At 41.3% G+C, this 14,335-nt stretch overlaps 1 protein-coding gene across 1 annotated transcript in view; it reads left to right on the forward strand.

Annotated features, from left to right (window-relative positions):
• Positions 1 to 1,717: 1,717 nt before the first annotated feature.
• The window catches only part of LOC115132454 (F-actin-monooxygenase mical1-like), a 42,826-nt gene continuing 30,208 nt past the window's right edge, over positions 1,718 to 14,335 (forward strand). The window contains exons 1-8 of the mRNA XM_029665123.2: positions 1,718 to 1,888; positions 2,711 to 2,780; positions 11,188 to 11,498; positions 11,778 to 11,985; positions 12,226 to 12,333; positions 12,521 to 12,616; positions 12,739 to 12,894; positions 13,364 to 13,464. Coding sequence (XP_029520983.2) covers positions 11,241 to 11,498; positions 11,778 to 11,985; positions 12,226 to 12,333; positions 12,521 to 12,616; positions 12,739 to 12,894; positions 13,364 to 13,464 — 927 coding nt within the window. The 5' untranslated portion in view covers positions 1,718 to 1,888; positions 2,711 to 2,780; positions 11,188 to 11,240. The remainder of the gene's footprint in view (positions 1,889 to 2,710; positions 2,781 to 11,187; positions 11,499 to 11,777; positions 11,986 to 12,225; positions 12,334 to 12,520; positions 12,617 to 12,738; positions 12,895 to 13,363; positions 13,465 to 14,335) is intronic.

Here is a 14,335-nt window from a genome sequence, read left to right on the forward strand (position 1 = left end):
TTTAAGAGAAGTGCAAGGGTGCCAATATATTTGGCCACAACTGTACATTTACATGTCGACATCTCCTATTTCTAAGGACATTGATGGGGAGGCAGGTTTGCGAACTGTTCCTCTGTTATTGTTACAACGAATGACAGTGTTTTTATAGAAGACATCTGATGTACTATGGTACAGCATAGTGTATATCTAACTGTGGATAGAAGACTTACATTATAAATGCAACCTTTTTTATTTAGGTAAGACCAACTCCTGGAGAATGCCAACATTTCATAAACCACTATAAATGCCTACACTGTTTTCCCTCAGACATGAATTATTAATCTTCTATAAGTATGCTATTAATAATATAACTTGTTATTTTATGTCCTGTGAACATATGGAGCAGCATATTGACTAGGCTGTTGTCTTAATCCTAATGTAATCCCTATTGTTCCATCATCTTGAAAAACCAAGGACATGTCTCCATTGGGTTCTTTGGGTCTTTCTCAACCTATGCAGTTTTGGGTTTTGTGATATTCCTGTGTATATTCTTTTTTACTGCATTCAGTGGAACATTTTAGAATTTCAGGCAATGTTTTTTAAAATACTACTGTACATTGTTTAAAATTCAAATGTTGGAATAAAATGTTTAAATTGCCAACTGTAATCTGTCACATTGTAATTAGTTGAAAACGCAATAAATTATGGTTCTTATATTGATGGTAACCAGACAGAGAGTCAATTGATGCTTACCCATTGACAGGAAATGGTGTCTAGCTACACATAGAGAGAAATAGTAATGGCGTATTTTTGTGGGCCCTAACTCTGCCATGGTTCATTGGACAAAGCCTATGGGAAAATGAATGGAGTTTTTGGAGGGTTTTTAGATAAACTCAGAAAATAAGGTCTGTGGGAACACAGGCTTATGAGATTTTATACGTTTTGTTCTATGAGATCATTTTTTATCAGTTACCGTCCCTTTTTGTGAATTTGTAAGCATTTATGTAATTTTAAAAAAGCACATAAAGAACATAATACCTAAAGGTCATGATTGATTATCTCATAAAACAAAATATATAAGAGTCTGTGTTAACCTCAGACCTTATTTTCATCGTTTATCCCAAAACCCTATTCTTTTCCCCATAGGAATGGCTGAACGAACCAGAGGTAACTCATTTCCAGTTGTTAGGACTACAAGCCGGCGAGCTCTATTCTCCCTATCCATAACAGACTGGATGCCAAATAGAACTTCAGGCCTACAACTCGAGCCCATTAGGCTTTCGTTTCATTCTGAAGTGATGGCATCCTTTCAGTGAGCTTATACAGGGTGGAGGTGAAGGTGCAGTGACTGACTCACTGTCATCATATCCAAAACTTACTTTGAGCTAAATTGGTCTAATTGCATATCTTTGAGATACTAACCTGATTTCATTTTTAGAGGTTTTGAACATAACATTCCTGATGTCATGTGCTGTAAACATTTTAAACAAATAATGTCAAATACATATTTGATGTTATTGAGTAGCCCAGGCTAAATATTATAGTAGGCTATTGTAGGCCTGTTTGTCACATCTTCATTCAATATACGATATGATAGAAAACAACATAAAAACAATGACGTGAACATTTTAGTGTTATATTACTTTAAGTGAAGCAATGCCCTGACATTGCATAATTGGCAGAAACGCACGGATAAGTTATCATAATGTCTGCTGGGCGCGCGTACAGCCGTAGGTGATCAAATGAACGATTTCGGTTTTTCACTTCCTGATTTCAATGGTATAACCAATGAACGGACAATACACGGACCGATTTCTTTCGGGAATTAACCTCCACTGAACAAAAACGGATTGAGCGAACAGAACACTAACTTCATGATTACGCTCTATTTATACCTTTACTCGACAAGGTAATGTATTAATCTGTTTTTAAAATGTGTTAACATGTCGAAAACTTACTGACTGAATTCAGGGATAGACACAACCGAGGCCAGTAATTTGTGGCGGCAGGTAGCCAAGTGGTTGTGCCAGTAACCGAAAGGTTGCTGGATCGAATCCCTGAGCAGACATGGTAAAAATGTGTCATTCTGCCCCTGAACAAGACAGTTAACCCACTGTTCCCCGGTAGGCCGCCATTGTAAATAATACTTTGTTCTTAACTGATTTGTTTAGTTAAATAAAGGTTCAATTAAACATTTCACAAAATCTTTTAATATTCCAGATACTGGGCCATTTTGAAATCGTAATCAGAATGTTCTGTTGGGGAGGATTGGCACACACCATATTATTCAGCAACACCATTAACTGTTATTTTTAATCTCTCTTTACCCCCCTCCCTATCTCTCTTTACCCCCCCATCTCTCTCTACCTCTCCCCTTCCTCTCGCTCTCTACCGCCTCCCCCTTCCTCTCGCTCTCTACCGCCCCCCCTTCCTCTTGCTCTCTTACTGCCCCCCATTCCTCTCGCTCTCTACTGCCCCCCCTTCCTCTCGCTCTCTACTGCCCCCCTTCCTCTCGCTCTCTCCCCCCCCTTCCTCTCGCTCCCTACCTCCCCCTTCCTCTCTGTCTTTCCCTCCCTTCCTCTCCCCTCTTTCCCTTCCCCTCTCTTTCCCTCCCTCCATCCCCCCTCCCTCTCTTTCTTTCACTATCTCTCTTGAATTTATATTGTGGCTACTGTTCTGCTGTCCTGCCCCTTTACTGGTTCCAACTTTCGGCTGCTCTGTCATGTTACAGAGGCATCCAGCATCCTGACAATATACACAGCATTGGCAGAGCCTTTGTTCTCAGCCGACCTTGTGACAGGGTAAGTCAACAAACATTTTCCACTGTTGTTTTCTCAAAAGTATTGAAATAACTTGATCATTGCTCTGTCAGTCTACTTCATAAGGAAGATTCTTCCTCACTCTTCAGGTTTTTTCTCTCTTGGCTATGTTCATATTTGTCATGCCAAGATGTGTTTCAGAAAGAACCTGAAAGTTCATTCCTGACTCTAAAAGGTGTGTTTTTACCAGTCAGATTCTCTGTGTTTTACAGTGTAGCATTCTTACCCACATCACCACAATAGTTAAGAACAGGCAAGACCGGTCTGCTTGTTATCTTCCACCCCAGTAGCCAACGCTGCATTGAGGATGTCATCCGTCTTTCAACAGTATGAACAAGTATACTACTGCTCTTCTCTCTTAAATGATATAATCCGGATATTGAGTATGAAGAAGAATTACATAGCTTTATCAAATCAAAATCAAGTCAAATTTGATTTGTCACACTGTGTTTAGCAGATGTTATTGGGGTGTAGCAAAATGCTTGTGTCCCTGGTGCCAACTGTGCAGTAATATCTGTTAGAAATCTGCTGCGTGACCAATAAGAAGTACCAAAATATTACATCCAAAATCAGGCTGAGTAAACAGTCATAAGAGTGTGACAGACACATGACTGAGAGAACATGACGATGAAAAGCTGGGGACAGTAGGATGGGAAAGGATTACTGTTACTGTATTTGACATACTTTTTTTATTTGTTTCCCTAAGGAGGTCGATTGAGAGAGGGACTTTTAACCTAGACTTTTGTGCACACATGCAAGCTGTTAATCATTGTTAATCAAGGAAGCATTAATTATTGTCTGAACACGACCATTTCCGTTTGTGTGTGTGTGCTTCTCTGGTAGTGCCAGCTGTATGGCATGTACCAGTGTTATGTACCAGTCACAACTGTTTTAATGCATGACTCGTCAAAGAGCTTTTTGGTTATGAATTTAATCATGACTGGGTAATGATGTTGGTCATGATTTTATTGTGGTTAGTCATCTCCAGTGCAGCAAGATCCTGAGTAAATAGATAGATGGCATTTCTTTCTGTGTGACTGTTGGTCACAATACTGAAGATGTGGATCTGACAGCTATAGGGTTTCAACTGTAAATTCTGCAGTTATTGCAGTGGAACTAATGGGTCATTTTTTTAATGCAAAATCTGACTTCAAAGACTTTTGTCTCGACACACAGAGATTTTTGATTATCCATGATATATTCTGATCAATTGGCTTGTTCTTGTGTCAGGAAACTAAATACCACATTAATCAGATAATACACCTGACCATTACAACCGATCAAAGATTTTGACCAAATTCATAGTTACTGCGTTTTGCCTTTTGTAGGGCAGTTAATTTACTCTATGCTAGATCAATGGATAACATCAAGCTGTCGATGAGCTGTCCTTTAGGTTTCAAACACGACAGACAGCTACACAGCCAGGCCAGTTACACATAGGTTGGCAGGAGTGGGACTGTTGTCGGATATATTGGCCAGTTAATTGCAAGTCATCTAAGCTGTGAACAGCAGTAATAATTTGATGGTGTAAGATGAGGCAGGGTTGAGGACAGGCCATGGTAGTTAGATTTAGCTCTATGACAGTGCAACGATATGAGGGGCAAAGAGAAATCAGGAAAGACATGGTTGCCCTGTTTCTAGCACCTAGCCAACAGCATTTTTGTTGTTGTTTCTCACATTATTTACTCAGAATGTTTTTTGCATTATTACCGACAGCCGAAAATAACATTTGGACATTAGATCGGCAGTCAATAGAAATTCTACCAGAAATTAGACTTCTCTGAATTGGATCCTGTGTTTGAGCTCCCTGAGGCAGTTCCATTCATCCCGGGGGCTGCACTAAAACCCTGATTCTGGAGAAGAGGAATAAGGAGCTCCTAGTCAGACTCGTGAGGCGTGCATACCATCCACTTCTGCCCAGCATATTACTCACTAACGTTCAGTCCCTGGACTATAAAGTACACATTCTCCAGGATAGGATCTCCTACCAGAGAGACATCAGGGACTGTAACATACTGTTTTACTGAATCATCTCTCTCCCCAGATATATTGTCTTGTCTATTCAGCCAGTGGGGTTCTTTATCCATTGTGCGGACAGGAAGAATGAACTCTCCTGGTGTATGTTTCATGATTACCTACTCATGGTGTGACTGTGGTAACGTACAGGAACTCAAATCATTTTGTTCTCCCGATCTGGAATGCCTCACCATTAAATGCCGACCACATTACTTCCCCAGAAAATGTTCTTCGGTCAGCGTCACGTCCGTGTATATTCCTGGGGTCTGCAGGGGTGTGCACTCTAACTATATATTTTTTTATACGAAGAAAATATTTACCAAATAAACTAAAGTATAAAAAATCATATATATATATATATATATATTCCAGGGGGTCAGAAGTTTACATACACTACGTTGATATATCTTTTATTTATATATATATATACACACAGTGGGGCAAAAAACGTATTTAGTCAGCCACCAATTGTGCAAGTTCTCCAACTTAAAAAGATGAGAGGCCTGTAATTTTCATCATAGGTTCACTTCAACTATGACAGAAAAAATTAGAAAAAAATCCAGAAAATCACATTGTAGGATTTTTAATGAATTTATTTGCAAATTATGGTGGAAAATAAGTATTTGGTCACCTACAAAAGTTTATCTCAATACTTTGTCATTGCCAACAAAGGGTATATAACAGAGGTCAAATGTTTTCTGTAAGTCCTCACAAGGTTTTCACACACTGTTGCTGGTATTTTGGCCCATTCCTCCATGCAGATCTCCTCTAGAGCAGTGATGTTTTGGGGCTGTTGGACTTTCAACTCCCTCAAGATTTTCTATGGGGTTGAGATCTGGAGACTGGCTAGGCCACTCCAGGACCTTGAAATGCTTCTTACGAAGCCACTCCTTCGTTGCCCGGGCGGTGTGTTTGGGATCATTGTCATGCTGAAAGACTCAGCCACGTTTCATCTTCAATGTGCTTGCTGATGGAAGAAGGTTTTCACTCAAAATCTCACGATACATGGCCCCATTCATTATTTTCTTTACACGGATCAGTCGTCCTGGTCCCTTTGCAGAAAAACAGCCCCAAAGCATGATGTTTCCACCCCCATGCTTCACAGTAGGTATGGTGTTCTTTGGATGCAACTCAGCATTCTTTGTCCTCCAAACACGACGAGTTGAATTTTTACCAAAAAGTTATATTTTGGTTTGATCTGACCATATGACATTCTCCCAATCTTCTTCTGGATCATCCAAATGCTCTCTAGCAAACTTCAGACGGGCCTGGACATGTACTGGCTTAAGCAGGGGGACACATCTGGCACTGCAGGATTTGTGTCCCTGGCGGCATAGTGTGTTACTTTGGTCCCAGCTCTCTGCAGGTCATTCACTAGGTCCCCCCGTGTGGTTCTGGGATTTTTGCTCACCGTTCTTGTGATCATTTTGACCCCACGGGGTGAGATCTTGCGTGGAGCCCCAGATCGAGGGAGATTATCAGTGGTCTTGTATGTCTTCCATTTCCTAATAATTGCTCCCACAGTTGATTTCTTCAAACCAAGCTGCTTACCTATTGCAAATTCAGTCTTCCCAGCCTGGTGCAGGTCTACAATTTTGTTTCTGGTGTCCTTTGACAGCTCTTTGGTCTTGGCCATAGTGGAGTTTGGAGTGTGACTGTTTGAGGTCGTGGACAGGTGTCTTTTATACTGATAACAAGTTCAAACAGGTGCCATTAATACAGGTAAAGAGTGGAGGACAGAGGAGCCCCTTAAAGAAGGTCTGTGAGAGCCAGAAATCTTGCTTGTTTGTAGGTGACCAATGTGATTTTCTGGATTTTTTTTCCTCATTGTGTCTGTCATAGTTGAAGTGTACCTATGATGAAAATTACAGGCCTCTCTCATCTTTTTAAGTGAGAGAACTTGCACAATTGGTGGCTGACAATACTTTTTTGCCCCACTGTATATATATATATACACAGTGGGGAGAACAAGTATTTGATACACTGCCGATTTTGCAGGTTTTCCAACTTTACAAAGCAAGTAGAGGTCTGTAATTTTTATCATAGATACACTCCAACTGTGAGAGACTTTATCTAAAATAAAAATCCAGAAAATCACATTGTATGATTTTTAAGTAATTCATTAGCATTTTATTGCATGACATAAGTATTTGATACATCAGAATAGCAGACCTAATATTTGGTACAGAAACCTTTGTTTGCAATTACAGAGATCATACGTTTCCTGTAGTTCTTGACCAGGTTTGCACACACTGCAGCAGGGATTTTGGCCCACTCCACCATACAGACCTTCTCCAGCTCCTTCAGGTTTTGGGGCTGTCGCTGGGCAATACGGACTTTCAGCTCCCTCCAAAGACTTTCTATTGGGTTCAGGTCTGGAGACTTGGCATGACACAAGTAATTTTTCCAACAATTGTATATTTTACAGACAGATTATTTCACTTGTAATTCACTGTATCAAAATTCCAGTGGGTCAGAAGTTTACATACACTAAGTTGACTGTGCCTTTAAACAGCTTGGAAAATTCCAGAAAATGATGTCATGGCTTAAGAAGCTTTTGATAGGCTAATTGACATAATTTGAGTCAATTGGAGGTATACCTGTGGATGTATTTCAAGACTAACCTTCAAACTCTGTGCCTCTTTGCTTGACATCATGGGAAAATCAAAAGAAATCAGCCTAGACCTCAGAAAACAATTGTAGGCCTCCACAAGTTTGGTTCATCCTTGGTAGCAATTTCCAAACGCCTAAAGGTACCACATTCATCTGTACAAATAATAGTACGCAAGTATAAACACCATGGGACCACGCAGCCGTCATACCTCTCAGGAGGGAAACGCGTTCTGTTTCCTAGAGATTAATGTACTTTGGTGCGAAAAGTGCAAATCAATCCCAGAACAACAGCAACGGACCTTGTGAAGATGCTGGAGGAAACGGGTACAAAAGTATCTATATCCACAGTAAAACAAATCCTATATTGACATAACCTGAACGGCCGCTCAGCAAGGAAGAAGCCACTGCTCCAAAACCGCCATAAAAAAGCCAGACTACGGTTTGCAACTGCACATGGGGACAAATATCATATTTTTTGGAGAAATGTTCTCTGGTCTTATGAAACAAAAAAATAACTGCTTGGCCATAATGACCATTGTTATGTTTGGAGGAAAAAGGGGGAGGCTTGCAAGCTGAAGAACACAATCCCAGTCGTGAAGCACAGGGGTGGCAGCATCATGTTGTGGGGGTGCTTTGCTGCAGGAGGGACTGGTGCACTTCAAAATAGATGGCATCATGAGGAAGGAAAATTATGTGGATATATTGAAGAAACATCTCAAGACATCAGACAGGAAATTAGAACTTGGTCGCAAATGGGTCTTCCAAATGGACAATGACCTCAATCATGCTTCCAAAGTTGTGGCAAAATGGCTTAAGGACAACAAAGTCAAGGTATTGGAGTGGTCATCACAAAGCCCTGACCTCAATCCTATAGATAATTTGTGGGCAGAACTGAAAAAGGAGGCCTACAAACCTGACTCAGTTACACCAGCTCTGTCAGGAGGAATGTGCCAAAATTCACCCAACTTATTGTGGGAAGCTTGTGGAAGGCCACCCGAAACGTTTGACCCAAGTTAAAAATGTAAGGGCAATGCTACCAAATACTAATTGAATGTATGTAAGGAAATCTGAGGAAAACGCTACCGAAACTCTATCAACACATCTCCTGTGCTACTCGCGCATTGAACACCCTGGATCATTGCTACTCCTTGTCCCAGGTTAGCTCTGAGAATAGTATCGACATACACTATATATACAAAGTATACGGACACCCCTTCAAATGAGTGGATTTGGCTATTTCAGCCACACCCTTTGTTGACAGGTGTATAAAATCGAGCACATAGTCATGCAATCTCCATACGTAAACATTGGCAGTGTAAATCCTTGCTGAGCAGCCACACACACAAGCCTAAGATCACCATGCACAATGTTATGTAATAAGGTATTTCTGTTTTTTATTTGTAATACATTTGCACATTTTCCAAAAAAACTGTTTTCACTTTGTCATTATGGGGTATTGTGTGTAGATTCCTGAGGAAAACACATTTTTTAAATCAATTTTAGAACAAGGCTGTGACATTGTAAAATTTATGAAATCATTTTTGTTATTAGGCCTTAACAAAACAAAATGCAGAAAAAGTCAAGGGGGCTGAATACTTTCCGATTGCACTGTAAATTCTAGACACTGACATTCTGATGTTTCTCAATTTTTATTTTTTGGATTTACATTACTGCATTGTTAGAGCTAGAAATACACGCATTTCGCTGTACTTGCTACATCTGCAAATATGTGTACGCAACCAATACAATTTGATATGTAAAAGGCTACAATATAGAGTTAGAGGGAGTTACTGTACAGAGAGGATGAGGATTTTCCACTCCTAGAACTACACACATTAGAGTAGAGCCTGTGATATTACCCCATTCTCTACATCCACAGAATTCACATGGACAATCTCAGTCCATTGAATGAATAGCTCTTGGTTTATGTTTGATTAACAGTAGCCTATATTTCTCTCGCATATCTTTTTACAGCTCTCTGTGGTTTTAAAAAGCCCTTCACCCACTCTGACCAATAGGGTTTGTCTGTCTCAGGTGTGTAGCAGATGATGCTGAATGTCATGTCACAACCAGGAAGTTCTAGTATGTGTAAATGTTATCTCATTGACATGTCAATGTTTTTACAGTATGTGATACTAAGTAAGAGCTTTTCAAATCTCTTGACATCCCTCTGCACAGAGCAAATGTGTTTTATTTCTAACCAGTTGTTTAAGTAGGGTGGATAGCTTCTGTATTGTGTGTGTGGGGCCAGTGAGGCTGAGTTTATCACACATCTGATCAGTGTGATGTGGCTTTTGTCTCTGATCCCTCTGGCAGAGACACTGGACCACAGATACAGGAAGTGTTTATTTTAGAGGAGTATCCTCACAATTGAGAGAGAACACTTGGCCTGAGGCTGATTGGCACATGTCCTCCATTGTACTGTATATTTGTCCTCAAAGTGAATGTTGTGTTTTGTTCGTGCAGTGAAGAGGTCAGGCAAAACATCTAGAGTTTCAAAAATAAAATAAATTTGTCACATACACGTGGTTAGCAGATGTTACTGTGATTGTTACGAAATGCTTTTTCTTCTAGTTCCGACAGTGCAGTAATATCTAACAAGTAATCTAACAATTCCCCAACAACTACCTAATACACACAAATCTAAAGGGGTGAATGATAATATGTACATGTAAGTATATATAGATGAGTGATGGCGAAGGTGCAATAGATGGTATAAAATACAGTATATACATGTAATGTAAGATATGTAGACATTATTAAAGTGGCATCATTTAGAGTGCATATATAAAGTGACTAGTGATCAATTTATTGAAGTGTACAGTGATTGGGTCTCAATGTAGGCAGCAGCCTCTCTGAGTTAGTGATTACTGTTTAGCAATCTGATGCCCTTGAGATATAAGCAGTTTTTCAGTCTCTCGGTCCCAGTTTTGATGCACCTGTACTGACTTCGCCTTCTGGATGGTAGCGGTGTGAACTGGCAGTGGCTCAGGTGGCCTTCCTGTGACATGGGATGCTGTAGGTGTCACGGAGGGCAGTTAGTTTGTGCCCGGTGCAGACCGCACCACCCTCTGGAAAGCCTTGCGGTTGAGGGCGTGCTGTGATACAGCCCGACAGGATGCTCTCAATTGTGCATCTGTAAAGTTTCAGGGTTTTGGGTGAGAAGCCACATTTCTTCAGCCTCCTGAGGTTGAAGAGGCGCTGTCCCTTCGATGTGAATAGGAGGGTTCTCCCTCTGCTCTTTCCTGAAGTCCACAATCATCTCCTTTGTTTTGTTGACGTTGAGTTCTACTTGTGAGGTTCAATCTCTCTTAGTTGTGTGAAATATATTGTCACTAAGTTCAAACACCCATCGTGGTATCATTCACAACCTTAGGGTGGTGTCATAAAGACCACAAATGTACTGTATACACAGAAAACATGGTTGGGGAAGTTGGTGATGACGTGGACTCAGGTGACTTTGAAAACATCTCATTTCAGTGTTATATTTTCAGACAGAGGGAATTGTCACCAGTCGTTGTCTGTTATTTAGACCTCAGGACCACCTCTATATATAACCTCAAAGGCAATATTGCAGGACTAATCTTTCATTATATTAAGTGCTATAACTGAGCTCAGTTATGTTTTTCTTCAGAGGACAACTTTATTACTATAACAAATATAATTTTTATAATATTTGTATTCACAGAAAATGAAAGATGACTACAATATACAGTATATTGTAGTTTGCTCATGGTGTTGGTATTTGCTTTCTCCACAGTAAACTCCAGAGATTCTGAGCCAAGGCACCGGTGCGCCACACCATCCACTACCATGGCCAACCAGGACTCTACCAACCCGTCCCATGACTTGTTTGAGCAGTTTGTCCAAGCCCAGACCTGTAAGGAGGTGCAGCATATTTTCTCAGAGCTTTGCCACCACCTACAGGTGGACCCCAGGGACTACCAGAGCTTCTACACCAAGCTCAAGGAGAGGCTCAACTACTGGAAGGCCAAGTCCCTCTGGGTCAAGCTGGACAAGCGGGCCCAACACCAAGACTACCAGCAAGGCGAAGTCTGTGCCAAAAACAAGGCGTGTATTTATTTATTTATTTATTCTTATTTAAGAGAAGAAGAGAAATACTCGAAGTACTTTGAAGTAAAATATGTTTGTACAAGGACGGTGGCTATGTAGTGGTTAAGGTTTCTACATCAGTGTTGTGGATCTACTTTGGCAGAGTACAGTCTGTCCTTTTAATACTATCAAGGTGCATTCATCCCTGCAGAGCTTAGTCTCTCCTTCCTCATTTCTTCCTCCTTTTTTATTTCTCTTCTGTCTCTCTCTCTCTCTCTCTCTCTCCCCTCTCCTCAGTGCCTGGTGCTGGGTGCAGGGCCGTGCGGGCTCAGGACAGCCATAGAGCTGGCTCTGCTGGGGGCACATGTGGTGGTACTAGAGAAGAGAGACTCTTTCTCCCGGAATAACGTGCTGCACCTGTGGCCCTACACCATCTATGACCTGCGTGGGCTGGCTGCCAAGAAGTTCTACGGCAAATTCTGCACGGGGGCTCTGGATCACATCAGTATGTCCACCAGTACCATACTAGATCAACCTGATGTCTTGGTGTCATAATGCCAATCATATTTCTTTATTTATTACGTATGACTAAATCAAACCAGTCTCTTATCAGTTTGCTATGATGCTATTAAGGTTCTTGGACATAGTGTCTGAGTATGTATTATCGTACATTGAATTGAAGAGGATTGTTTTAATTCCCTGTGGGACAATATCATACATACTTGTACGCGTCTGTATCTTTCAGGCATCCGTCAGCTCCAGCTGATACTGCTGAAAGTGTGTCTTCTCCTGGGGGTGGAAGTTCAAACAGGGGTGGAATTCAAAGGATTTGTGGAGCCCTCAGGAGCCACAGGTACATCTAGACACCCCCCCCCCCCCCCCAGTGTATTAAACGAATACAATACAAAATATTTCTGTGGTAGTAAAAGCTTGTAGGGCAGTTTTAAATATTTGTCCGGAGTGTCCACTGTGAGTGGAAATATACCTTAACTCTTTGCTCTTCCTGTCTCTCTCCCTCTGTCGTTTTATGTCTCCATCAGGCTGGATGGCAAAGCTGTTTCCTGACAATCACCCTGCTGGGAAGTTCCAGTTTGATGTCTTCATATCTGCAGGAGGAGGAAGCTTTGTCCCGTATGGTGAGGAGAGAGGACACCCACTACTGTAGCTCCGATACAATGGATGTATTCAACAGAAACACTCAACTATATGAACCTGATTTCAGGCTGCATGTGCTTCTGTCTTTGTCCCCACTCCCCAGGCTTCAAGAGGAAGGAGCTGCGAGGGAAGCTGGCCATTGGCATCACGTGTAACTTCCTCAACCGTCACACTGCAGCCGAGACCCAGGTGGCAGAGATCAGCGGTGTGGCACGTATCTACAACCAGAAGTTCTTCCAGGACCTGCTCACAGAGACGGGTAGGATTCTATTCTACGCCCCGGGTTTGCGGCTACGAGTGCCAACACTTCTACTGGTGGTTGCTATGGTGTCAGCGACTGGGGATCGGAATAAAGAATACCATAGGGGCTGGGTGGGCATGGTGACAGATAAGGAGTGACAGTGCTGTCTTTTAATTGCTGTCCCTCTTCCTCTTTTTGTCAATTTCCTGTGTAATTTCCTGTGCTCCATTGCTGTTTCACTTGTCCTGTCATTGTCTTGTAACTAGTTTATTTCACTCATTCAGTCCCTCTTTATCCCCCTTCTCTCAATCACTCTCTCTCTCTGTGTGTCTGCTCTGTGTCTGTCTCTCTCTGTCTGTCTGTCTGTCTGTCTGTCTGTCTGTCTGTCTGTCTGTCTGTCTGTCTGTCTGTCTGTCTGTCTGTCTGTCTGTCTGTCTGTCTGTCTGTCTGTCTGTCTGTCTCTGTCTCTGTCTCTCTCTCCCTCCAGGTATTGATCTGGAGAACATAGTCTACTATAAAGACGACACCCACTACTTTGTCATGACTGCCAAGAAGAAGAGCCTGTTAAAGATGGGGGTCATTAAACAGGTGAGGAAAACGCATCAATTAGTACCAGCAGCAGCTCCATACTAGGCCTCTAGAGGTCAGATAGCTAGCAACAATGACAAGAAGCTGCCATGTGGGGAATCCTAGTTGGCTCCTATCTTGTTATTGATACCGTGTCTTGTTTTGACTGATGTCACATCTATGCTAATGCTAATATGGCTAGAATTCGCTAGTTTGCTAACCAACAACTGTAACGATGTATTTGAGAGACCACAAATACTCATTAGGCAAATGTATTTTAGACTAAATATAGTTTACATGTTGTCAACAATCTAAGCCAGCTCCGTCTGTTTTGTCCCATAGTGGCGCACGTGTCGGTTTTATTACTAAACCACCAACCCATCTATTTCTCTAGTCTATTATCCATCTCTGGCTCCTCTGACCTTTGCATCACAATATAGTCCTCCCCAGATAGGCTGGGGACCTTTCCTGCTGTAAGGGATTAGATGCTAATAAACACTTGTAATGGAATTGATGTCTGTGCAGCACAGGGTTAGCACTGAGGCATGCTACAATGTACCCGCTCACTCCCTCTTCTCACACTACAAGTCTGGAAGGACTAAGCTAGATCATTTTGTTTTGTCTTCAATGATTGAGCTCACACTGACTTTCCCCCCCAAAAATATATATTTCCTCTGTGTCCTCTTGTTCTGCTCATTGTTCTGCTCAATGTTCTATTTCATGATATGCATATTGACATACCAGTACAGTATTTGCATGATTGTTTTTTTTTTTTTTTTGTAGTTCTTGTCACTGTTCCATTTTGTTTAAAAATCATATTGACATACCAGTAATCTATTTTTTCCAATTGATTCACTTTGTACTTCTACTTCACTACATTCCTATAGAAAAG

The sequence above is a fragment of the Oncorhynchus nerka genome, linkage group LG7 (genome assembly GCF_034236695.1).
Source record: "Oncorhynchus nerka isolate Pitt River linkage group LG7, Oner_Uvic_2.0, whole genome shotgun sequence".
NCBI classification, from domain to species: Eukaryota; Metazoa; Chordata; class Actinopteri; order Salmoniformes; family Salmonidae; genus Oncorhynchus; species Oncorhynchus nerka.